General features: G+C 44.0%; 1 protein-coding gene and 2 non-coding genes across 8 annotated transcripts in view; 1 reads left to right on the plus strand and 2 right to left on the minus strand.

Moving 5' to 3' along the window:
* LOC126467984 (uncharacterized) overlaps positions 1–25,185 on the minus strand; it is a 119,876-nt gene extending 94,691 nt beyond the window's left edge. For 4 of the 6 annotated variants that reach the window (XM_050096519.1, XM_050096511.1, XM_050096518.1 and 1 more), the window contains exon 1: positions 25,012–25,184. In XM_050096519.1, the coding sequence (XP_049952476.1) occupies positions 25,012–25,086 (75 nt within the window). In that variant the 5' untranslated portion in view covers positions 25,087–25,184. Of the gene's footprint in view, positions 1–25,011 lie in introns of all 6 variants that reach the window. The other 2 variants (XM_050096517.1, XM_050096516.1) reach the window with 2 other exon arrangements.
* Trnas-cga (transfer RNA serine (anticodon CGA)) lies at positions 3,323–3,397 on the minus strand. The gene has a single exon. It is a non-coding gene; the product is annotated as a tRNA-Ser (tRNA).
* On the plus strand, positions 3,669–3,743 carry Trnas-cga (transfer RNA serine (anticodon CGA)). Its single transcript has one exon. It is a non-coding gene; the product is annotated as a tRNA-Ser (tRNA).
* Positions 25,186–26,486: the final 1,301 nt, after the last annotated feature.

A 26,486-nucleotide genomic window follows, 5' to 3' on the forward strand; every position in this document is an offset into this window, starting at 1 on the left:
TAGCTGAGTGGTCAGCGCTACAGAATTTCAATGCTAAGAACCCGGTTTCGATTCCCGGCTGAGTCGGAGATTTTCTCCGATCAGGGACTGGGTGTTGTGTTGTCTTAATCATCCTCATCTCATCCCCATCGACGCACAAGTCGCGGAAGTGGTGTCAAATTGAAAGACTTGCACTCGGCGAACGCTCTACCCGACGGGAGGCTCTAGTCACACGACATTTTCATTTTAGTATATTGTGGATGTAAAAATTATTTTACGTCGGAATTTGCCCTTTGTTAAGCCTATGTAACTTCGTAGCAGAGTTCAACTTCAACTAATGTATACTCTGCACTGTCAAAACAAATTGTAGGATCATATATTCAGTGTTGAGATAGCTGTATTGGCCCACTATCGAAAGCCAATAAAAATTTCAAGAAAAGCGTCCTGCGAATGTGACAGGAATTAAGTGCATCACATGAAAAGATAAGAAATAGTCGTGCAAAGCGAATGTTTCCGGCGTACCAGGACAGACGACAGCTATGGAACGCATATCACGTGACTCCAATAAAAACTAGATCATAGGGAAATCTTCGAACACAGGACAGGAGAAGAAAGACTGAGGGCCAACCTAGCGGTCGCAACGTCAAGTGCGAGTGTGACGAACTCCAAACTATGAATCGTTTGCTCCAGAGTTCATCTTGGCCTTCTTCTTGAACTGAAGGCGAACTGTTGTAAGGAACATAGAATTCGCTCGATGTTGCAGAGTATTGGTCGTAAGTGTTGTAATTTTGTGTTTCATTTTAATGTTTAACTGTGTAAAAAGATGTTCATATCACGAAAATATTATTGAGCATTTTACTAAAGCACTGAGAATAAATCAACGCCTGTACAAGAAACCCACAGAGAGGAATGTATGACATTTCTACATTTGTACCTGATTACTCTTATCATTTAGTGAGAAACGTGTATACCGTTGATACCGGAGAAGGCTTTACCGATCGACTGCAGGAGAAGTATGCTCCAAGAGGCGATGCTTTATTGGTGCTACGAGAATTTAGGCGTTGAACGGACGCCCTCTTCCTATAACATTACTGTACAGAGGGTACGAAGTGTTTTGCTGGACAGAGTCCAACTGTCATCAAGGGATGCCAAATGACATGAAGTTAGAGAATGCATGAATGTTTTCTACGGATCCTGTTGGAATCAATGTTAACAACTGCAGTTACTGGCATCATCACTAATGAGGAACATCGCACTGAAGTGATTGAATTGTGTCCTGTACACACGGCATCTGCTCCACAAAATGCAGTTTTATGATTTCGCAGAGGAAGACGTTCATGGCCAGTACCGAACAGGATGAGGGTACATGGGAACGAATAGTACAGAAAAACTAGCTGATCACCTGGTTACTTAATTCTATGTTCTCCACCGTTAAGGCGCGAGATAAGGATTTCTTATGGGGTTCTTTTTTCCAAAAGGTTCTTTAAAAATATCTAGAAATTTCCACAGAATTCTTCTCCTTCTATGCGACTAAACTTAGATATAAAGTTTATCAAGTTCTTCAAGAATCAGCTTGGCGACCACGAATACCTTCGACTCAACACTACTATAATTTTTGCATACTACTCCTTAGCTATCACCACACATCCCTACACCAGCACGCAGTAAGTCATTAGTGCGTCATGTTTGGTTGGAAGTGCTCCATATGTTCCCGCCCCTCTTAGCTCCCCCACCACCACCCCATCTCCACAATCTTATGGAAGAAAACAAGATTAGAGTGTAAACTCCAGTTGACGACGAGATCGTTAAGGACGGAGCTCAAGCAAAAGCTGTTCTTTTCAAGAGCTGTCACAGCATTCACCTTAAATCATATGGGAAAACCACCGAAAAACTAAGTATGGGTGAACGGTCGGGGAATTGAGCTTTCGTCCTCCCAACTGCCATTTCGGTGTTTCATCCCACACGTAGTGGTGTAAGCTGTATCCGTATCTCTCTCCCTCTTCAACCTTCTCTCTCCACACATTCTATTACCAAAAAGTAAGTAATATGTGTACCAAGTTTGGTTGAAATCGCTCCAAGTTTTCCGATGTGATGATAAAATCACGCATAAATCCGTACCTATCTGTTAAGTGATGGGTAAACCTCGGTATAATGAAGTACTAGGAAGAATAGATGCGTAAAAAAGTCTATGTTGCATGCAGTAGATAGACCTATAGAGATGAATAAATCAGCACAATATACGAAGAGTTCGATAATAGCAAAGAATCATTTGAAAGATAGATGGCTGTAGAAGAAATTCACTTCTTTAATGTTACCGAAGCCGATTTTTAGAACACGATAAAACTACATCACACCAAAAATTATGTTATTATTGCAGCGCATCTCGGTCCGCATAGCAGTTACGAAAGAACACTGAGTGATCTATTTCGATAATACCGAAAGGAGTGAAATTAGCTGATCGATAACCATGAACCAGTTTGTTTGTTACCAATAAAACGCCAACCTCACAAAGGAAAATATCATTGTTTAAGAAATTTATAACAGCTATGGATCAATGCATAAAAGCTGCTATCGATTCTTAGGATTTCCGACACGTCATGAACAACCCACCAAAAATGGAGCTTCGCATAAATTTCCTCCTTCCTTTACCCGCTATACATTCCAGCATCCTTTACGCAGCAAAATCATTGGAACATCGAAGACAAGCACTGAATGAGGCTTATGTTTTGGACATCACGTTACTGAGGTTTCTGCTTTCTGATATATTCTGGAATTTTGAAAAAATTTGAGGCTATTTCACAGTGGGGTTGACATTTCGATAGTTTTCCCAGTGATTCTTGTATGTCAAGGAGGAAAGGCAAACTGTTTATTATTGGCTGCCCCAGATTCTCTGCTGGACAACCTCGCCTCGTTCGTCGGATCAGCCACGATTCCTACGTCTGAGGAAACCAGTAACAGATCGCAAAGAAGCGTCGGTTGTAAAATAGAAACTGCCAGACGGGGCGTGGCGACCACGGAGAGAGGGGTGGGGGGGGGGGGGTGAAAGGAGAGAGGGGGAGATGGGAATCGGCGTGGGAGTGTGACGTCATGCGGCCGCCGCCCTGGCTAAATTTGGCGGTGGAAACCCTAACCAGGGCGTGCGGACGCGCGCGTGCGCACCGATTCCCGCAGTCCGAAGCAGTAATATCTTCGCGAAGCAGTAATTGTCTCCCATAAGCTCTCCTTTCTTTCGACTACGGCAAAGAAGCCAAACTATCGTGGCACAACAGATTCTAAAGAATGAGATTTTCACTCTGCAGCGTAGTGTGCGCTGAAATGAAACTTCTAGGCAGATTAAAACTTTGTGCCGGACCGAGACTCGAACTCGGGACCTTTGCCTTTCGCGGGCAAATGCTCTACCAACTGAGCTACCCAAGCACGACTCACGCCCCGCCCCCACAGCTTTACTTCTTCCAGTATCTCGTCAGTTTTAATCTGCCGGGAAGTTTCATATCAGCGCACACTCCGCTGCAGAGTGAAAATCTCATTCTGGAAACGTCCCCCAGGCTGTGGCTAAGCCATGTCTCCGCAATATCCTTTCTTTCAGGAGTGCTAGTTCTGCAGGGTTCGCAGGAGAACTTCTGTAAAGTTTGGAAGGTAGGAGACGATGTACTGGCAGAAGTAAAGCTGTGAGGACGGGGCCTGAGTCGTGCTTGGGTAGCTCAGTTGGTAGAGCACTTGCCCGCGAAAGGCAAAGGTCCCGAGTTCGAGTCTCGGCCCGGCACACAGTTTTAATCTGCCAGGAAGTTTCAGATTCTAAAGAGTTCGTTGGCTAACGCCCGTACCAAATGATCCCAAAACCTCGTCCTCTCAAAACTACTTACGCGTAGGCCACTATATACGAAAAAAAGAATCCAACGTCGGTAATGAAGATGCTAATCTGTGATTTTACAACTCGACAGTCAATTAAAAGTGAAATGATGGTCTGTACTACACCGATGATTAATTGCAAACAGGCAAATACATGATTACAGTGTCTCCTCGAAATGTGGTGCGCCAATGTATCTGGCAAATATCATACGTTACAACTGCAGAAGTCAGCTTGATTTTCTGTGAGGTCGCATTAGAATGAACGTACAGTACTATTCTCTGTGACCGTAAAGCTGCAACCCGCGTATCAGACTGTCACGCAGAGGATTTGATTCTATCTCCAGTACCGACATGCAACTTAGTTTGCCTTTGCCGTGAGGACTATGAGGTGGTTCCTCAGTCTCCTAAGGACAACTTGGAAATTACCTGAAGGTGACGTAAGGTGCTCTGGTTACGCAAGATGACACTGTCGGCTGGGAGAGCGATTTGTTGATTACATGCCGATACCCTATAAGGAAGGGAGAGGAAGGGAGGGAGGGGGGGGGGGAGAGGGAGAGAGAGAGAGAGAGAGAGAGAGAGAGAGAGAGAGAGAGAGAGGTGGGGTCGTGTCTACACAGTCTTCCGTGCTTCCAATTTCCATCAGTTGCTCACAATATTGCACATGCACTCAGCCGGCCGGAGTGGCCGAGCGGTTCTAGGCGCTTCAGTCTGGAACCGCGAGACCGCTACGGTCGCAGGTTCGGGTCCTGCCTCGGCCATGGATGTGTGTGGTGTCCTTAGGTTAGTTAGGTTTAAGTAGTCCTAAGTTCTAGGGGACTGATGACCTCAGATAGACCATAGTGTTCAGAGACATTTGATTTGAACATACGCTCATTTCTGGTCCGGACAAGCTGAAAGGAAGAAATATTAGATTTAAATTTTATTTATATGACAGGAATTAAAGTCATCGACTGTACTACTTGTTCAAACGTTCAAATGTGTGTGAAATCTTATGGGACTCAACTGTTAAGGTTATCAGTCCTTAAGCTTACACACTACTTAACCTAAATTATCTTAAGGACAAACACACACACCCATGCCGAGGGAGGACTCGAACCTCCGCCGAGACCAGCCGCACAGTCCATGACTGCAGCGCCCCAGACCGCTCGGCTAATCCCGCGCGTCGTACTACTTGTATTTGGGCGCGCGACGACCTAACTGACTAATTTCAATGGTAAATAACTCGGTAACGGCGCAACATATCGAAATTTTTTCTTGACAATAATTTCTCAGCACAGCTTCCCCAGCAAACACTTACAAACTATTCAGACTATTTCTGGCCACCTTGTATATATATCTGCCACGTGTGACCATTAAGGATTCGTTAAAAAAAACCGATTTAATGTCCCTTCAAAGACGGGTCATTGAAGACGGAGCACATGCTGGAACTGAACAAGACTGACAGGAAATTGGTCTTGCCCTTCTCGAAGGAACCACCCGATTACCTTAAACAGTTTACCGAAACGACGGAAGATTAAATTGTGGGTGATCAGAGGGATTTGAAATTTGCTTCTCCGGATTGCGTGTCCAGTTTCTTACCTGTTGTAGCATTTCACATGATGGACACGCAGATCATATGCTGACCCTCACAAATGCCTCAGATTCGTCTCAAATTTTTCAGAAATATCGTCATGTAATGGCGGCTCAGTTCCATGTAAAATTTTATTTTAGGAAATAATGTGACTGGTTGATTGAACATGTATTAGTTGCACTCTTCCTGCGTAGTTTTCTATTTCTTTGGATTCCTATGTGTGGTAATGACATAAAACCTACAACAAAAAGGAAGTTTATGGTTTAAATTGAGAAAGTCAGTGTCTTGGTCACATAATATTTTATTAAAATTTATTATCCGTTTCCGCTTTGCAGCCGCCACCAGATTTAAAAATCACAAAATATAAATATAAACTTATCAATAGAAGAAAATGGATATTAATTGTGCGAATAAAATGAATAGGTTACTTACAAATTTGCTCTTGTTGTATTATGTACTGACCTACGTGCCGCTGCTAAATTTTTAGCTAATTTGTTCAGTTTATTCGCACATTTAACGTCCATTTTTTCTTAGGTAAATTTATTGCTATGTATTTTTATAATTACTCATTTTGAGATCTAATGATGACTGCAAAACCGAAACAGCTAATCAGTTTAATAAAATATTACGTTACCTAGACATTGACTTCCGTAAGTGATGTCTCACCAAATGTCAGACTATGTCGTTGCCATTTCAGTTATTGCAGCCTATACCGAAAATGTTACGAATGAGGCTGGTCTCCGGAAGCGGCGCTTAATGTTTGAAAATGCTGAAATAGAGGATCATGGCGTGCCTGATTAGTAGCTATACCATTATATACGGCACATTCGCTGTTTCGCCTCTTTCTGATGACTCTGGTCATATACTTGATGAATATTATGCTTGTTATGAGGGCCTGCAGGATGTTGTCAGGTACTGTCTGATACCCAGGATGCCGCCTAGTGTGATCATGGTCTACTTGAACTGGTATCTGGATACGACGAATGTCTCATTCTCCGTGGAGAAATCGGAAAGGGTGTATACCAAATTTTATAATGTTGCCAAAAAACATTCTTGTGAGAAGAAACGCACTAATTGAACTGTCGTTATAAAGATTTCGTTCCTTAGTTTTACGCATATTCGATTCTTTCTTTCTGATTAAGTTCCCACGATCTTTACCATTAATTAGTCTTCATTACAACAGTTTTGAGTGCTGACTGTATGATTCGAGCATTTTAAAAGTAAGTTCCGACTATAGTATACACTGTAAATTATTGTCTTAAATCTGGCTTGAGGCGTATGTGAAAATACGTAGTTGCAAGACATCCTTTAAACCTAGTTGATATTTCTAAGACCTTAGATTGCACCAACAGATAATAGAAGAATTGGTTAACGTAACGCGAGTGCTGCCGCATACTACTTGGCCAATTTGCAGACACCAGAAAAAAAGAAAATTGAAATCTAAACAGAAACTGGTTCAAATCCTGGTCGATTTCACGTTTTTTCATGTTTTTTTCCCTAAATCACTTTAATCCATGTTCGTTTCTCACGTTCCTGTATTACTCCTTTCGCATACATTTATAACGCCAAACTGTGCCGAAAGTGGTGTCAATACATAGAGACTGGGTTCTTCGTGGCAGTAAGGAGACAAGCTCATATCAGGGCGGGGGGTGGGGGGGGTTTGTGGACACGATTTATCTCCGTGTCTTAAGATCACTACACGTATAGTGTCAGCAATAACAGTTGTTCACTGTATTTATTATTTACTGCACTTTCTAATGATTCGCAACATCTAGCATAAGTTGTTCAAAGTTCCCACTGTCCACCGTGCACAAGCTTCAACTTGGGACCACAGTCACTTTTGAACACAAATACAACTGGCATAGCACGAGGAATTGCAATTGGCACCTACACTGATATCAGCAATGAAGTACACCGCTCAAGGACTGCTACTGGTGAGTCTGTTATACATCTAATCCGACGCTGTGTACATGAAGCAACACGAGCTAATGATGTTACCTCACAACTCGGAAAATACACTCCTGGAAACTGAAATAAGAACACCGTGAATTCATTGTCCCAGGAAGGGGAAACTTTATTGACACATTCCTGGGGTCAGATACATCACATGATCACACTGACAGAACCACAGGCACATAGACACAGGCAACAGAGCATGCACAATGTCGGCACTAGTACAGTGTATATCCACCTTTCGCAGCAATGCAGGCTGCTATTCTCCCATGGAGACGATCGTAGAGATGCTGGATGTAGTCCTGTGGAACTGCTTGCCATGCCATTTCCACCTGGCGCCTCAGTTGGACCAGCGTTCGTGCTGGACGTGCAGACCGCGTGAGACGACGCTTCATCCAGTCCCAAACATGCTCAATGGGGGACAGATCCGGAGATCTTGCTGGCCAGGGTAGTTGACTTACACCTTCTAGAGCACGTTGGGTGGCACGGGATACATGCGGACGTGCATTGTCCTGTTGGAACAGCAAGTTCCCTTGCCGGTCTAGGAATGGTAGAACGATGGGTTCGATGACGGTTTGGATGTACCGTGCACTATTCAGTGTCCCCTCGACGATCACCAGTGGTGTACGGCCAGTGTAGGAGATCGCTCCCCACATCATGATGCCGGGTGTTGGCCCTGTGTGCCTCGGTCGTATGCAGTCCTGATTGTGGCGCTCACCTGCACGGCGCCAAACACGCATACGACCATCATTGGCACCAAGGCAGAAGCGACCCTCATCGCTGAAGACGACACGTCTCCATTCGTCCCTCCATTCACGCCTGTCGCGACACCACTGGAGGCGGGCTGCACGATGTTGGGGCGTGAGCGGAAGACGGCCTAACGGTGTGCGGGACCGTAGCCCAGCTTCATGGAGACGGTTGCGAATGGTCCTCGCCGATACCCCAGGAGCAACAGTGTCCCTAATTTGCTGGGAAGTGGCGGTGCGGTCCCCTACGGCACTGCGTAGGATCCTACGGTCTTGGCGTGCATCCGTGCGTCGCTGCGGTCCGGTCCCAGGTCGACGGGCACGTGCACCTTCCGCCGACCACTGGCGACAACATCGATGTACTGTGGAGACCTCACGCCCCACGTGTTGAGCAATTCGGCGGTACGTCCACCCGGCCTCCCGCATGCCCACTATACGCCCTCGCTCAAAGTCCGTCAACTGCACATACGGTTCACGTCCACGCTGTCGCGGCATGCTACCAGTGTTGAAGACTGCGATGGAGCTCCGTATGCCACGGCAAACTGGCTGACACTGACGGCGGCGGTGCACAAATGCTACGCAGCTAGCGCCATTCGACAGCCAACACCGCGGTTCCTGGTGTGTCCGCTGTGCCGTGCGTTTGATCATTGCTTGTACAGCCCTCTCGCAGTGTCCGGAGCAAGTATGGTGGGTCTGACACACCGGTGTCAATGTGTTCTTTTTTCCATTTCCAGGAGTGTAAATCTCTCTCAACCCACTTTGATGGGAGGTTTTTTTTCCTATTTGTTCACAAGAAGATATATTTAATTATTTTCGATACGGCATTTATTGTAACATGCGACACATCTATTTCGCGCCAGTCGCAAAAGAACGTGCTAGTATCGCCACCAAGAGGATGCATATCAAGTTTGCTTTCAATACGCGCTGTAAGATCGTGAGTGTAAGTTACCTTTGAGATTGGACGTGGTGAGTAGATGTTAATCGAGAATGCTATTAAGGCGACACGCCACCGAGTTTGAATGGGGTCGTGTAATAGGGCTATGAGAAGCCGGATGTTCATTCTGCAGTAATGCAGAAAGACTTGGCAGGAATGTAGCCACTGTGCATGGCTGCTGGCATAGGAGATCACAAGAATGTACGGTTGGAAGAAGACTGGGCTCCATACAGTCAGACTCTGAGCAACAGTTGGCACCACAGTGACACAATGAACTGTTGCAATTAGGTTACTTCAAGGACAGCTCCCAATCAGACGCCGTGCAGCGCGAATTCCATTGACCCCAAACCACCGCTGTCTGCGACTTCAGTGAAGTCAAACGAGAGCTCATTGGAGGGCAGGGAGGAGGTCTGTTGCGTTTACGGATAAAAACTGGTTCTGCTTCGGTGCCAGTGATGCTGTGTGTCAGTTAAAAGGATGGCAGTTGAGGGCCTACAAACAACCTGTCTGCGTGTTTGGCACATTGGACCTACACCTGAAGTTAAGGTCTGGGGTGTAATTTCGTATGACAGCAGGAGAACTCTCATGGTTATCCCACGCACCCTGACTGCAAATTTGTACGCTAATCTGGTGATTCGACCTGGTGTGCTGTCATTCATGAGCAGCATCCCAGGGAGTGTTTTCCAACAGGATAACGCCCGCCCACGTATTGCTGTTGTAACCCAACATGCTCTGCTCGATCACAAAATCTGTGTCCAATCGAGCACATATCGGAGATCGTGGAAGACATCGAGCGTTTATCCACAAATTGCTTTAACCGTCCCTGTTTTGGCCGATCAAGTGCAACAGGCATAGAACTCCATCCTGCAAAATCACATGCAGCACCTGTACAAGACAATGCATGCACTATTGCACGTTTGCAGTCAACGTTCTGGCGGATACACGGTGATTAATGTACCATCATTCGACATGCTCATTGGCTTATCTCGCACTTTCATTAACCTGTGATCTTGCATTGTTAATCACTTAAGTATGTATTCCCGAAATTTCGTAACTCTACATTAATCGTTTCTTGATGCTGGATTTTTTTCCGTCAGTGTATTTTACAAACAAGATACCGATAAGATATTCCGACAAATGATTGTACGCAGACGGACGAGTATTGTGCTTTATATTTATATCTGTAAGACATTTTTGTATATTATTCGGCCATTTTTCCCTTAATATTGACATGTGTTAGCATTGACTTTGTCTGTATCAATTTGCTTGTTATTTGACCAGCCGTCGAATACCATTGAAATAATTACATCGTTCCATAAAAAAATAAATAAACAATAAAAAGTTTCTTCCGTATGTAGGCAGATAAAAGGCGAACACGTATTGACTACAAAGCAAAATTCTCGCCCTTTTGTGAAATTTATTTACTGAAAACATCGTTTCGGCACTGTGAACAGCTTCTATAATAGTAAAGATGCCCATATCACTTGAGAACTTCTTTAAATTCAACACATCATTTCCTACACGTTAAACTTGGCACAATGCAAACAATGTTTAGGAGTCATTCGATCAAGCTTGCAAAAGCACAATACGAAGCACTAGAGCTTTTAATATAATGATTTTGTTTGTTCCCATCAAAAGAGAGCAAAAGACGACGTTCGCCTCTGTGCTAACCCAACAGTGTCGCCCAAATTTTAAAACGAAAGAGTGAGCATCCTTCGCTTCTTTCGGCACGTTCAAAATACCTGCATCGTATACAGTTTATGTGACCAGAATAGTTTTTGCTTCGGTGTGTTTACTTGCGAGTCTGCTGCAGTGAAGAAGTCAGTTTACAATTCTTCCAGTTCTTCCATTTTATAATGTATATTATTCTGTGAAGCGAGTTCCAAAGAAATGGTTCGAATGGCTCTAATCACTATGGGACTTAACATGACGTCATCAGTCCCTTAGCCTTAGAACTAATTAAACCTAACTAACATAAGGACATCACACACAACCATGCCCAAGGCGGGATTCGAACGTGCGACCGGAGCAGCAGCGCGGTTCCAGATTGAAGCGCCTAGAACCTCTCGGCCACAGCGACCGGCAAAGCGTGTTCCAGCTATTGCTTGCAATGACAGTTGAACAGTCTTCCTATTTGATCATGACTTGCTCAGCTGGGAAAAGAATCCAGCAAAGGTAATACATTCACCGTCTTCAGGTAAGCTGTTTGTATCTTTAATTACGTGTGACAGAGTCAGAATAACCCGTAATTACGCACAATAGGGTCGGAATGATGCGACTAACGAAAAGTGATGCAACTACGTCAATATCTGCGACTGTCGTCAAAGATCGTTTCCTCGTGTTATTCTGAAAAATCGATGGTAGATTTCGGAATTATTCATCACTGTCATGTATGTGACAGCACATGTTGCGTGACATACTGCTGGTGATGGTTTCTACTGTTATACGATTCCCTAGCATCAGACCAAGAGAGACTACATAAAATTGCTAGGTCTCCGAGAGAACAATCGTAGCCGCGCTGTCTGAGGGGCTTTGTCACTGTCCCCGCGGCTTCCCCCCCCCCCCCCCCCCCCACCACCACCACCACTCCTCCCTCCCTCCCCCCTCCCACTTCAGAATTTCGAGTCCTCCCTCGGGCATGGGTGTGTGTTGTCCTTAGTGTAAGTTAGCTTAAGTTAATAGTGCGTAAGCTTAGGGACTGATGACCTCAGCAGTTTGATCTCATAAGACCTTACCACAAATTTAAACAACAATCGTACGTTTGTACTGATGTTCAACTGTCGCGGAATAATCATTCACATGTACCGTGAATAGACGCGGTAGGTCCCACTCAAAAGACAGCGTAAAATTAGGAAGCTTCATACCAGGATTGCGGATGTAGCTCATGAAAATATTTTGCAAAACCATACTTATTTTTAGCAAAAAGTGGGCAAGAGCAATTAAGAGCCCATTCAGATACTTCAGGGTGAGTCGGCAGGAAAGGTACATGCTTTGAGGGATGATCGTATTAGTGACTCTGAACAATAAACATCATATGGACATAAGGTCTATACCGGGCGGTTTCCGACATACAACACATTTAATTACACTAAGGTATGTTCTTCTAGAATAACGCGAAAACTGCGTCCTCCGGCAAAAACGTAAAGCAGTTCAAAATTAGACTATATTAAATTTCCTACAGATTCTATTCATTTTTTCTCTTGGACTAATAGTTTGTCCGAAGAGAGCACGAGAATGTTTAAAATCCCGCGCATGCTCTGTACCTTAGGTAATTTTTGTAGGACACCGACGTACATTCCCGACTTTGTAGCCCAAAAGTGTCTTGTACCAAATTGTTTGTCTCATCTTCCTCTATACTACTGTGGTACGCTGTAAACAGCGACACTGTTTGAATAATACAGAAAATATATGACAAAATAGTTATATGTGCGCTGTCCCGGAAGCCATTTGGAATAGGGCATATGTCCATATGAGGTCTTTTGTTCTGAATAGCTAATACTACACTCTTCAAAACAAGTAGCTTTCTCCCTGACTCACCCTGTATATGTGCTCTCTTCGACTCTCTACGAGGTGACAGATGAAAGCAGCTAAATCGATAGATATCGATTGGTGTTAACCGGTATTGACGACTACCAACTCCAAACAGCCGGGAAACCCGGGTCCAAAATATCAATAATTAATACAGTTTCAAGATTAATCGCACATCGCATTTCAGAGACCGTTAACTTCACGTGTCATTTCTGGTTGTGGTGTATATGGATGAAACGAAACATCCTCTCCTAGCTGATGTCATTACTCACGGAAAGAATGAAGATTTGGGGTTTAATGTCCCGCCGACATCGTAGTCATTAATGACGGAGCACAAGCTCGGATTGTGTATCAACGATGGGGAAGGAAATCGACGGTACCCTTTCAAAGTAACCATCTCAGCAATGAGGGAAATCACGGGAAACCTAAATCTGGATGGCCGGACGCGGATTTGAATCGTCTCCTCACGAATGCTAGTCCAACGAGCTAACCACATCCCCGCTTCATTCGATCTCATTTTGACTTCATTCGATACTGCAACTCCTATTAGTTTCCTAGGCAAGCATGCGCGTGTAAGGCAGTGTGAGCTGACGCAATGGAATTCTAGTCTGGTTAACACGTGGCGGCTGTCGGTGCGGCTAAGACAGGAGCGCTTTGCCCTCACAGCTGCGCACTTGGCACAGCCGCGACGTCACAATTAAACATCGTTATTAGCGTATGTGTGTGTGTGTTTTCTGGCGACCGTGTCAGACGGCGGATTCACGGAGAGAGAATGCGGCGCAAGAATAGACCGACGCGTGTCGGCGTGTGTGACAATGTCCGCACCGGCCAACAGCAACAGGCAGTCTTGCGTCATTGCCGTCGACGTAGAGCAAAGCTGCTCGCGCCATTCACTGCAGCAACAGGTCTTAGATGTTCGACTTGCATAGATCCGGCGAAGGAATCGACCCTGCATTATGCCACCATAAGCTCAGCGGTCAGAGCCTCTGTCATGTGCCAAACCATAAGTCGATTCCATGTGTTCCAAATGATTTTTCCTTGGTTATAAAATTAAAATTGAAGAACCAATGCAATTTTCAAAGAGATTAAAAGTGTTCGTACATCTCTCATTGTAATTAGCCCATATCTAAGTGCCGGCCGGAGTGGCCGTGCGGTTCTAGGCGCTACAGTCTGGAACCGAGCGACCGCTACGTCGCAGGTTCGAATCCTGCCTCGGGCATGGATATGTGTGATGTCCTTAGGTTAGTTAGGTTTAATTAGTTCTAAGTTCTAGGCGACTGATGGCCTCAGAAGTTAAGTCGCATAGTGCTCAGAGCCATATCTAAGTAATCCTAGAGTACCGTAGATGGCGATACCGCTGCAATCACCCGTACATCACGATACATCTACTCCTGTTACATTTCGTAACTTTAGCAATGAATATTTCTTCGATGTGAGAATATTGATTAATATCCATCTCTAGTGAATGTACTTTCATGCAATGTTATTTACTATCTTTTATTCTCAAATCATCTGATTATTCAAATTTTAAAAAAAGGTTTTTGTATCTGAACGTATCTATTGTACATGAATGTAATCTGTAATTAAGAATCGACCTGGATCATATTCTGTGAGCAATTGATATAAATGTGTCTTTGGTTTATGTTTACACTGCTGCGAGTTGTAGTAGTTGAGGGTTGGTGGTGAGATTTGATGGAGGAAAGACAGAATGTAACTCACCTGTCGTGTACCATTGTGGAATATACTGTTAATGTTTGATGAAGCGTAAAGAAAGTGTCGCATGGTTTTTTAAAAGTGAAAAATATATAACAGACTAACTTCATTTGATGTATCATTTTAAATAAGTTAATTTTGTACCTGAAATACGTCTTTTTGAGAACTCAGCTAAACGTCATTACTGATGAATTTATTGAACAAACGAATTACGTCGAAATACTGACTGTTAGAAGAAGATTAACTAAATTGCTACTGCATCCTTGACATGTATTGATTTCATTAACACTTCATAATTTTATGGTGTCTTGTCAAAATGACATAAAAACAGCCGAAACTGAGACCATGTCAGACGTTGTAGGTGAAAATACTTGAAGCTGAGGCATTAAAACGAGAAACGCAACTACAATGTAACTAGTTATGAATTGAAATGTCCCATTCTCGGTTCATGTGACTAGTACAGAATATTATTTTATTCTTGCTGGATCTTGTCGGACTCTTGATTATTACCTAATAAAAGCTTGATGAGGGAGACAACAACCAGCCACAAATACTTTTGAGACGCTTTATTTCATTGCCTTAGACGGCTTTTGGTCATTATATAAACAATTCGTACCTCTCTCTTTCATTTTCAGGTGTCTTGACCACACTTGGTAGATACATTACACGTAAGTGTTTCCGACACTACTGAGTCATTATTGGAACAAAAAATCCAGTATCTTGTTTCGAAAGTAACACGTCAAGTCGTCATTTAAGTGACCACAATGAGTGCTTGATCACGACTTGATGTGCTACTTTCGTAACAACATACTGAATTTTTGGTTAACCGTAAAATATCTGTCAAATACGATCAAGACATTTGTGAATGAAAGAAAGTATTTTAAACACACCGCGTGTTCCCATAACAATCTTTAAATATAGATAATGTTTTGGTGACTGTCCACATAGCGTTGCCACATTGTACAACGCAGTTACTCCCAGCCTACTGTTCAGTCAGTGAAAGTTTCCTAATACCTCACTCTGACATCGAGCTTCAGGATAGGTCCGAGATTTTCAGTCATCATATCGAATGAAATAGTGCGGCATGTCATGTGACAAGGAGTTCGTCTGATCTTATTCTGTCGGCCTGGCATGCGGAGGTGCGGTGGGCAAAATGCTTGTAATCAGCGCCGCTAGATGACTTAGACAACATTTCTAGCTGGTGTGATGAACTGCAGGTAGCTCTAAATGTAAATCAAATAAAATAAAATAAAAATAAGTAAGTTAAATCGGATGAGTAGGAGAAACAAATCCGTGAGAATTTTGGGAACGTGCGGTTCACGTGTATAGAGGCCGCATATAGGACGCCAGTGCGATCTGTTCTTCAGTACTGCTCGAGTGTTTGCGATCAGCACCAGGTCGGATTAAAGGAAGACATCGATGCAACTCAGAGATTACCGGGAGGTTCGAACACACGGAGATGCTTCAGGAACTCAAATGGGAATCTCTGGGTGGGGGGGGGGGGGGGGGGGGGAGGCGACTTTCTTCTCAAGAACACTATTGAGAAAATTTTGAGAAACGACATTAGAAGCTGACTGCAGAAAGATTCTACTGACGCCAACATACATCTCTCGTAAGCATCACGAAGATTTCTTCAGAGAAATTAGAGCTCGTAAGGAGGCATATACAAAGTCGTTTTTTTCGTCGCTCTGTTTCCGAGTGGAGCAGGAAAAACAGTTACTAGTAGTGGTACAGGCTGCCCTCTGCCACGCACCGTAAGGTGGCTTTTGGAGTACGTACTCGTATGTAGTTGTAGATGTAGATCGTTGGTGCCACGACGAAAGGGGACACTGTTCTCCTCACGTGGTTCATTGTCACGTGTGTAATCTGGATAGCTCGATTTCGAGAAATGCGCTAGATGTAAAACTGACATGATCACCTTGAAGACTGCAGCGAGCCAATGCTTAAGAATTATAAAAAAACTAAAACAGTCTTTGATCGAGAATAAAAAAAAGCAGTCCGGGACCAACCGACCGCCGTGTCATCCTCATTGGAGGATGCGGATAAGAGGGGCGTGGGGTCAGCACACCGCTCTCCCGGCCGTTATGATGGTATTCTTGACCGAAGCCGCTACTATTCGGTCGAGTAGCTCCTCAATTGGCATCACGAGGCAAATGGCAACAACGCATGGCGGCCTGGATGGTCACCCATCCAAGTTTCGACCAGGCCCGACAGCGCTTAACTTCGGTGATCTCACAGGAACCGGTGTATCCCCTGCGGCTAGGCCGTTGCCCCTTTGATCGAGAGTATTTTTTAAAATTAATTCCCGATTTAAATCATTGTGATCATAATCACATTTACGTATCTAACCAAACGTGCAAACATTTGAGCAAGAGTATTATGATGGGTGTTTATGAACATGACCTGGGAAGCGTCTGATAAAATAACACATCTGTCCCCTTAAAATTGGTAACCAAAGCAAATTATGTTCTTATTTTTTTGTGGCAGTTTACTATTACACATAGTCACTGGCTCAGACCGGTACAACTGTCTCAGTGGACAAGAGAGGGGGACTCAAAGCAACGGCTAAATAACAGCCGAGCATAGCACTTTGGAGGTGTGGCGATGGAACTTTAAGTTCCGTTCCACCCTCCGACGGTGGAAGTACAGAGGAGGGATTCACTAATGCGCCAACTCTACGGTGAGGGAAAAAAGTGTCTGGACGAGAACAGGCCACTGCTAGTGAGTGTACGAAACGGACAGGAAAACGTGGTCGTATTGGGCCTATCGTCAGTCATAGCCCGAATCCGAGTCCTCCAGGATGGTGAGCGGAACGGGATGTCGGTGCCAGCGCCGTGGAACTGTGGTGCCGATGGTTTGTAGTCCAGCGACCGTCTCACGAAGGGCGTCCACTTTACTGTATAGATCTTCATAATACGATGGTCTTCCTGATATACTTTGTACATCGTCGATCCCTATACGAGAGTTACGTGTATGAAAGGAAATTTTAGGTATCATCCTACAATGGATCTAATTATACGCTCCATCTCAATTTTAATCGCAATATTAACTTATCCCATATTGATTTATGTATAATCTTTAACTTACCATCTTTGCCTTTGTGATCACCATTGCAAAATATGTTACAGTCAGCAGCACCTAGGGGCGAAGTCTCCTCAATTCCTTGCGTTGCAGCTGTAAGCACAGTATGCCAGCAGCGCACCTATATTACGCATCGTGAGTGTTCATCACGGTATTATCATGTTTTCGTATCTGGTGACGATGCCAATCAAGGCTAAAATTTTTATTTCCTTATTTACTTAGCTTAAGGAGAAAGGCGTATGTTATTTATCAAATGCTTCGATACTTCTCAGGTCATTGTGTCATAACCCACTACAATGCTCTTATTCATGTTTGCTCATTTATTTCTTTTATGAATAAATCTGATTATGATCGTAACGGTCGAAACTCCAATTAATTTAAGTACAGATATTGGCGACCAAAGACTGTTTCAGATTTTAAGAGCCATGTGCCGTAGACGACAACGTGTTGATGATTGAGGTCATCGTCGACTGTTGCGGGCTGTTACAGCGTATAACAGTTCTTCATCGCCGGACTTTGCGCCGCTGTCGCGGATTGAATTTCAGACATCTCCGCAGTGTCTCAAGCAGTAAGGACATGTCACACTGTCGGATGGGGGCGTTAACACCGGCGGTCCCCTTGGTGCTATACGAGAGTAAGCTATATGCCGGTACTGGAGTTTCACCCCCTCTTTGGGAACATGACACCACCGTGTACACTCGCCCATTACAGCACCAACACTCAACAGATACACTTAAGACAAGGCTGTTGCACAGCGTACACTTAAGACAAGGCTGTTGCACAGCGCGGGAAAATTGGCGATTAAGCGTAGAGGAAGGAAAAAGTCCTTTCTCATTAGGCGGCTGACCAATCCTTCGAAGTTTCCCAACCAAGAGTACCATAACAGCTTTTTTTCTTTACAGCGTGCGAACTGGCCAAAGTACAGGAGTCACCAATTACGACGATAGAGTTCGTCTAGAACCGCCTCCTCGACATGGGCTGCAGAAACCATCGCCCCGTAAGTGTATCTCACCTTACCACCCATCAAAACGCACAACGATTAGCATGAGCGCTTGAACGCTGTCACTGTACGCTCGATACATGGGAAAAGAACTGAGCTGATGACCGATAAGCGCCGGTACACTACGCTAACAGCGCAAAAATTCGTCGAAAACCATACGAGACGAAGCATCATGCCTGCTATTGGGACACCGTTCAGGTTGGTTGATTTGGGGAATGGGACCAAAACAGCAAGGTCTTGGGTCCCATTGGATTAGGGAAGGATGGGGAAGTAAGTCGGCAGTGCCCTTTCGGAGTAACCATCCCGGCATTTACCTGAAGCGATTAGGGAAATCACGGGAAACCTAAATCGGGATGGCGGGGCACGGGTCTGCACCGTCGTCCTCCCGAATGCGAGTCCAGTGTGCTAATCACTGCGCAAGCTCGCTAGGTCACCGTTCAGGTGAGGTGTTGAGATATTGCCTAGTAGGGAAATGGAGCCTCTTGATTTGTCTGTCAGCAACTTTTACCGGCTAACGATACAGGGTCATGGTGACCGGTCATGAGCCTCTGGGTGTTTGCCTATTTGAATCTTGAAAAGAATACACCATCTCATCATTCTCGAATTGGACCTAACTGGTTCGAGGCGCACTCAACGGGCATGAACGTTCTTTTATGATTTTACGAAACACTGATTCATATATGGCAGTATTGCTGTGGTAGTGTGAATGTGCATTTTTTTAACGCTATTGGTTACGTTTCGCATTTTTCTGGAATCTTTTTCACTCTACTGCAGTTTCATTTTTCTTTCTGAAGCTGTTTTCTCAAGTGCTCAAGCTACATTCACGGTAAAAACTGTACAAATCGTGTCAGCACATTTACAGAAGTACGTCTTAATTGAAGGATAATATCTTACAGTGGCTGATGTAGTAGTTTTCCTACGATTTATTTTCCTGGGCGTGAAAGCAATAGAGTGTCACTGAAGCGGACCTTACTACTAATAACACTGGACTGCTTTTCGATTAATGTTAACAGTGCGTCGGACCTGAATTCGAATGTACCTCCTTATCTTTTGCGACCAGTGCGCTCCCAGTTATGCCATCCGTGAATGACTCAGGGACCATTTCAGTTTGAACTTGTAGCTCTTTTCCCTCGGAAGTTGTCATCTAAGAATATCTGATTAGTCAGCGTATCAGAATGTGGGGAGAATCCCACGTGTTATATTTCAGCAGAGTGCGCCGTTTGCAGCAGTCCGTCCATGTGCCTCTTTTCATTCCCTATCGTAACGATATACATGCTTTTAAACGGAAACTGAATAATGTTGCTGCTGACCAAGAATTCTCTACGGATACGTTCTAAACACGACGCCGAACTTCGCTTCCAACCAAAGCCAAACAGTTGTGTGAAGTCACGAAGCAGCTACACGGTTTGGTTTGTTTCTCGAGTCTGTATAAGTCTCGTGCATAAACTAGTCGCAGAGGCATTCCAGAGGTGGAATCAAACACGTGGTGAGAAATTGGATAAATGTTGATCCTCTGCGATGACAGACTTCACATCCTGTTGCACTAAGTCAGGGGAGCTACGCCAGAGCTCTAAACATCAACTTTCAGTACTTTATATGTAGATTAAGTAGCTGAGTAAATTATTCATTGCGAGATTTATCTAATCGCTAGCTATAGGAGGAGATAGATGATAATATAGGTTGGATAAAGGATTTTATATAAATCATGTGCACTAGCGTAACACTAAGGTTTTCGAGTCTCACTTGCGTTGCATTTATAGCCAACAAAAATGGCCTATCAGCTTATGTGAATGTGTGCAGATATTTGTTAGGCTCTGTACTACAGCGCACTTGATAATAACAACACTTCCTGCTGTCGTTTTCCATCTCTCTGACGTCACAATGAAGGCTGACAAAAATGATTTCCATCTGAAGATGTTTTTCTTCAATATTTTGTGATTTAATATGACATTTCTTTTCCTTATTGAAATGTTTTACTCTTGTATGTTTTATATTCGCAAGTCAAGCAACACTTTGTGACGAAACCTGATTACGTTTCGACTTTTACTGCAGATTAGGTGAACTGCGCAACCATACTTCTGCTGCTGTTCCAATCTGATACACACATTAAGCAGATCCAACACTGTCCCAAAATGTTGGAGAGGCCCGGGAACCATAAAAGTGAAAAAAAAGTCAAAACATTTCAAAAATTTCTGCAAAATATTTACCAACACAGACCTTGAAGCCGCGCAGACGCCCTCGTCATTTGCATATTAAACCATTAAAAATATATTCTGTAAATAAGCCAAAAAATTTCTAACAAGAAAAACTCTCGAAAACAAAACAATAGTGCATTATTTGACTTACACAAAAAATTACAGAGTGCAAAATTTCTGAAAACAGGCAAAAAAATTAAAATTATCAAAAAGTGACAAAGCTGAAACAAGCACAAATAAAAATCTTTGTTGGGACTGGCGAGCGAGAAACCACATCTCTTATGAAATTTCCCAAAAAAGGGCTAGAAGAAATCTGGCATCTCAAATACATCGGCAAAACGCCCCCTCTCTTCTTCAAATAAATGACGAGGCACAGTGTACAAGAAAAGATTTACTTTAACAATAACGAAATAGTATGTGATTTTCTTCTATTAGTCTTTTTTTCTATGGAGGACAATGTTGGTGAAAATACTATCAAAATCTGGCATCGAACACTGACGGCCAATGAAACTTTTATTTTCCGAAACCATCTCCGCTATACCTACTGCCCGTAATAATAGAACATTTCTAGCAGGTTCCTGAAAGTCAATAACTGAACATACTATGAACTTTTTCTTGAAAGAATTGTGTCTTCGGAATAATTGGGGGAAATCTACACTAGATAACTGCATAGGATTGCATCCCTATTATCTACTGCTGCAGAGAAATGCTGAATTGTACGGAATTTTTATGTAGAAGTTGAAAGCAGCTCGACGTTAAGTACAGTACTGGATCTAGCTATTTATACCTTCTTGTCCTGAATTAGAATCAAAGTGTTACTGTGAATTTTTGGAACTGAATTTCTGGCCTCTCACTCGCCATGAAGTTGGAACTGCGAAGGCTTTTGCGACAACGCTACTGCTCATACGTTTCAGGCAGTGAAACAAGAAATGGTCCTTGCTTTTGATGATGTGCGCAAAATATCGACATTTCTTGCAGCGGTGGAGAGAAAGTCCAAAAACTTATTTTTTTATTCGCACATGGTGGCATAGGAGACGCTAAAATCGTTTGGCACTAAAATTGGTTAGAGTGTTCAATTGAAACTCTACAGGATTTATTGTCAACTAGGCAGCAAAAATGAAATCGTGTTTTGCTCTGGTAAGTTTTTATCACACTGGGATAGAATGCACTTTTTCACCTGATTTTCATCACGTGATCTTGGCAGGCAGTGAGAGAAAAATCTCTTGCAAAGCCCCACCGAAAATGCTGCACTGCAGTGTTTAGCGTAAACAGGTGCGACTCTATCTAAAGAGCGTGAGACAAAAAACCCTCGACTCTCTCCGTCGCTGCAAAGCAATGCCGACGTCGCCACACCTGGATCTGCACTGCATGGCCAGATAAAGCGGCGTAAAAATAAGATGCTGTCCTAAAAATACAGATCGCCCGGAGCGAACAAGTCAACGCTCCGACACCCGCGAATCCATTACAAGCAATGATATTGTTCCCCTGCTTCACCCTGAAGTTCCAACACATGGTTATTGAAATGATTTTACTGTATCAGTTACCGGGAAGTTTCGACCAGCAATCTCGCTGTAGGATGGATACAGTAGTTCTTCCAATTTCACCGACTTTCACGACAGAACTTCAATCCAAAATATGAGATAAAACTGTCGTTCAGATACAGCTTTACAGCAGTCAGTGGTAGGCATGGACCCAAGCTTGAGATGAGAAATAAATGCTCAGTACGATTCAGATCAAGGAACTTGGGTGAAGGGAATCCTATGATTTCAGAATTTTTCTCTTTCCAGAGTCGTAGTACGCCCCTTAAAAGACGAACTACAATTTATAAGGTCTTCCATGCGAAAATATGGATTTATATGGAGGGGCGTACTGAATAAATGACAGCGTCTTACTTTTTCGACGCTTCTGAACGCCGCCCACTGGATATCTCTCTCGCTCTTTATACTTCTGGCTTCTCCATCTCTCCGAAAGACAATAATAGGTGAGCCATTACGCTTCAGAACCAACAATCGGCATAAAGCACTCAGTAAAAAAATTGATAGGGTCCTTTGTGAGTTTGCGGAATATGTAGAATATTCTCGTCAAATATTGCTGTCATGAGGATTGCAAGTGAAATCTGTAGCAGTCGATGTTTGACACGAAGTACTGTGACCTCCTGATTTGTCAGCTCATTGAGCGACATTTCTCAAGTAATTGATAGAAGAAATAACATCAGTGTTAGAAGGGATCTAAAACGCCCGTCTATGTACCTACACCGTTAGAAAGTCAGTCTACATACAGAGAAGCTGAGCTCGATTCCTGACACAGCCAGCGTTTTGCGTGGCAAGTCGTCTGAAACAGGGTTCCTCTCAGCCACTGACGACAAATGAAGAATTGATGGTATCCAGAATGAATCTGCGACTCTTCAGCGGAATGAGCGCTGTTTTGAAACTGCTGGCAGATTAAAACTGTGTGCCATGCTTGGATTCGAACTCAGAACCTTGCATTTCGCGGGTAATCATCTTACCGCCTGCTGTCACAGTATTATTTCGCCAGCACCTCTTCCCAAGTTCATAGAAATTCTTCTGCATATCTCTTGGGACAAGAACTTCTGGAAAAAAGGATATTGCAGAACATATAAGTGTGATTCACCTGCCCCTATCAATGGGTTTTACGCAACCTGCAACACATTCAAATACCACGCACAAGATTTTCATATTCTCTTGCTCGCTACATGCAAACTATTAGTCCTATAGAAAAGAACAGGACCTTTTTATAGGAAATTCAATGAAATTATGCATTGCGATACACTTTTGCTAGAGCCCGTACATTTCTATTTATTCAAGAAAAACGTACGAAAGTGATCTTCAAACACGTTTCTGTTGAATAATTCGAAAACTATGGCCTCCATCGAGACGTATCCCAGTACAAAATTTAGTACATTATATTTCCTACAAAAAGTCCTGTCAATTTTGTTTTTAGGTCTAATAATTTACGTGTAGTGAGCGAGAGAACATGAAAATCTCGCGCATTGTTTTTGAAGGTGTTGCAGGTTACATAGAACCCATTGGTAAGGGCAGCTGAATAACCTTGTATTTCCAAATGTCAGCGGTTCTACTGTACAATACTAGGAAGAGTGACTGAGTCTACTTCTTTATCTTCATCGTCATTGCTTTCTGGATGGCAATCAGAAGACCAGTAATGTCAGTTCTGCTGGTCACGACGAAATATACCTTCTACCAATCATGTCAGCTTTGTAAATCAGAACTGCAGAGTACTTAAAGGGAAACCTGGCATTAACGGCCAGTGTACAATGTGCTCACCACAATGAAATCCAATGAAGCTGTGGACGGTCAGTCCTAGAATAATATAGCATGTGGTCAAAAACTCATTTATTCCCAACTGTCTTGACTGCATTTGGTGGACTTACGACAGTTTACTGGTTTACAGTCTCATGAATCATCAAAAATGGTTCAAATGGCTCTGAGCACTATGGGACTTAACTGCTATCAGTCCCCTAGAACTTAGAACTACTTAAACCTAACTAACCTAAGGACAACACACACATCGATGCCCGAGGCAGGATTCGAACCTGCGACCGTAGCGGTCGCGCGGCTCCAGCCTGTAGCGCCTAGAACCGCTCGGCCACACCGGCAGGCCATGAATCATCATCAGTGCCAGTAGCTAGTGGCAAAAGTAAAACATTACATAGTCATCAAGTGCGCATCTTTGTCACTTACAATCCAGTAGTGATCTAATGGCCGGCCGCGGTAGGCGAGCGGTTCTAGGCGCTTCAGTCTGGAACCGCTCGGCTGCTGCGATCGCAGGTTCGAATCCTGCCTCGGGCATGGATGTGTGTGATGTCCTTAGGTTTAAGTAGTTCTAAGTCTAGGGGACTGATGACCCCCGATCTTAAGTCCCATAGTGCCTAGAGCCATTTGAACCATTTGATCTAGTGACTACAATGGACGCTAGATGACTCTTGGGCGTTTTACTTTTGAAACTAGATACTACTTCTCGTGACAGTCGAGACAGGTAAACTGTCATAAGACCACCACCAGCAGTCAAGGCAGTTGTGAATAAAAGCGTTCACCAAATGCGATCAAGACGAGCGTGAAGAATAGAACTTCAAAATAGATCGCGAGCTCCAATTCGGTAATGTCGTATTTAACTGATTATCCAGTGAAGCTGAAGGGACTTTAAGACTGCTGTAGGTTGTTTGGTCTCTACGGAATTCCTGGTTGGTGATACGTATATGGCGCCCTCGGGACGGCTGACAACTAATACTGTCGCCTACGCCCCAATTCTTCGCCTGTCATTTCTGAACGTCATCGCTTTTGAGGCTAGATACGAAATCTGGTTGATTTCAAACTGACAATAAAGGCCAGCTCGGTAGCAGAGCGAGAGGTGGCGTCCAGTGGGCGGTGCCCGTCGGTGTCGCGCCAGCAGCTTGCCAGAGCGGCCCAGCCCGGCCTGGGACTCACAGTGACGGAGTATGTGGAGTAGCTGGGCCGGCTGTAGGACCGGCGGGTCGTGTAGAAGTCCGACTCGTACACCATGCTGCTGGCTGCTCGCTGCTGGCTTCTCGCTGGTCGTCTGCTGGTCCACTCGGCTTGCCGCTGTGGTCGCTACTGCAGCGGGGCCACCGCCGCCGCTCTTCCTAGACGCTCTGGGCGCACGCCGCGCATGCGCACACGGCGACGCCGACGGCCTGGCATCCGGACAGCTTCCAACTGGTCCGTGACGACACCGACCGCCGCGCAAACGATGCTATCTCTGAGTGATTTCAGGGCAGCTTTAAACAACTACGGACTCGCAGTATTCGTGCCCCTGTCGCAAAATGAGTTACCACGTACGCAAATGTTCTGGAGTGCTACCTCGCAAATTGGGCGGAGTAACTCTTTTCGTCAGCTAACAGAATGGCACTACGTGTAACTTTCTAACTCGTGCGGCCCACGCATAGAAGTGGCACAGCGGTTGTTAAGACATTGGATCTGCACACATTGTCCTAATGAAGCGATTACTTACAGCTTTTAAATAAATGGTCATTATAATAAAATCGTCGCTACTGGTGGTCTAACGGCAGCAGATACGGTAGCTCAATATGTTCGGTGAGAGAGCCCACTGTAGTTATTATTTTATTGTTGTTGTTGTGGTCTTCAGTCCTGAGACTGGTTTGATGCAGCTCTCCATTCTACTCTATCCTGTGCAAACTTTTTCATCTCCCAGTACTTACTGCAACCTACATCCTTCTGAATCTGCTTGGTGTATTCATCTCTTGGTCTCCCTCTACGAATTTTACCCTCTTCGCTGCCCTCCAATGCTTAAATTGTGATCCCTTGATGCCTCAGAACATGTCCTACTAACCGGTCCCTTCTTCTTGTCGTGCCACAAACTCCTCTTCTCCCCAATTCTATTCAATACCCCCTCATTAGTTATGTGATCCACCCATCTAATCTTCAGCATTCTTCTGTAGCACCACATTTCGAAAGCTTCTATTCTCTTCTTGTCCAAATTATTTATCGTCCATGTTTCACTTCCATACATGGCTACACTCCATACAAATACTTCCAGAAACGACTTCCTGACACTTAAATCTATACACGATTTTAACAAATAACTCTTCTTCAGAAACGCTTTCCTTGCCATTGCCAGTCTACATTTTATATCCTCTCTACTTCGACCATCATCAGTTATTTTGCTCCCCAAATAGCAAAACTCCTTTACTACTTTAAGTGTCTCATTTCCTAATCTAATTTCCTCAGCATCAACCGACTTAATTCGACTACATTCCATTATCCTCGTTTTGCTTTTGTTGATGTTCACCTTATATCCTCCTTTCAAGACACTGTCCATTCCGTTCAACTGCTATTCCAAGTCCTTTGCTGTCTCTGACAGAATTACAATGTCATCGGCGAACCTCAAAGTTTTTATTTCTTCTCCGTGGATTTTAATACCT

Source organism: Schistocerca serialis, chromosome 1 (genome assembly GCF_023864345.2).
Source record: "Schistocerca serialis cubense isolate TAMUIC-IGC-003099 chromosome 1, iqSchSeri2.2, whole genome shotgun sequence".
Lineage (NCBI taxonomy): Eukaryota > Metazoa > Arthropoda > Insecta > Orthoptera > Acrididae > Schistocerca > Schistocerca serialis.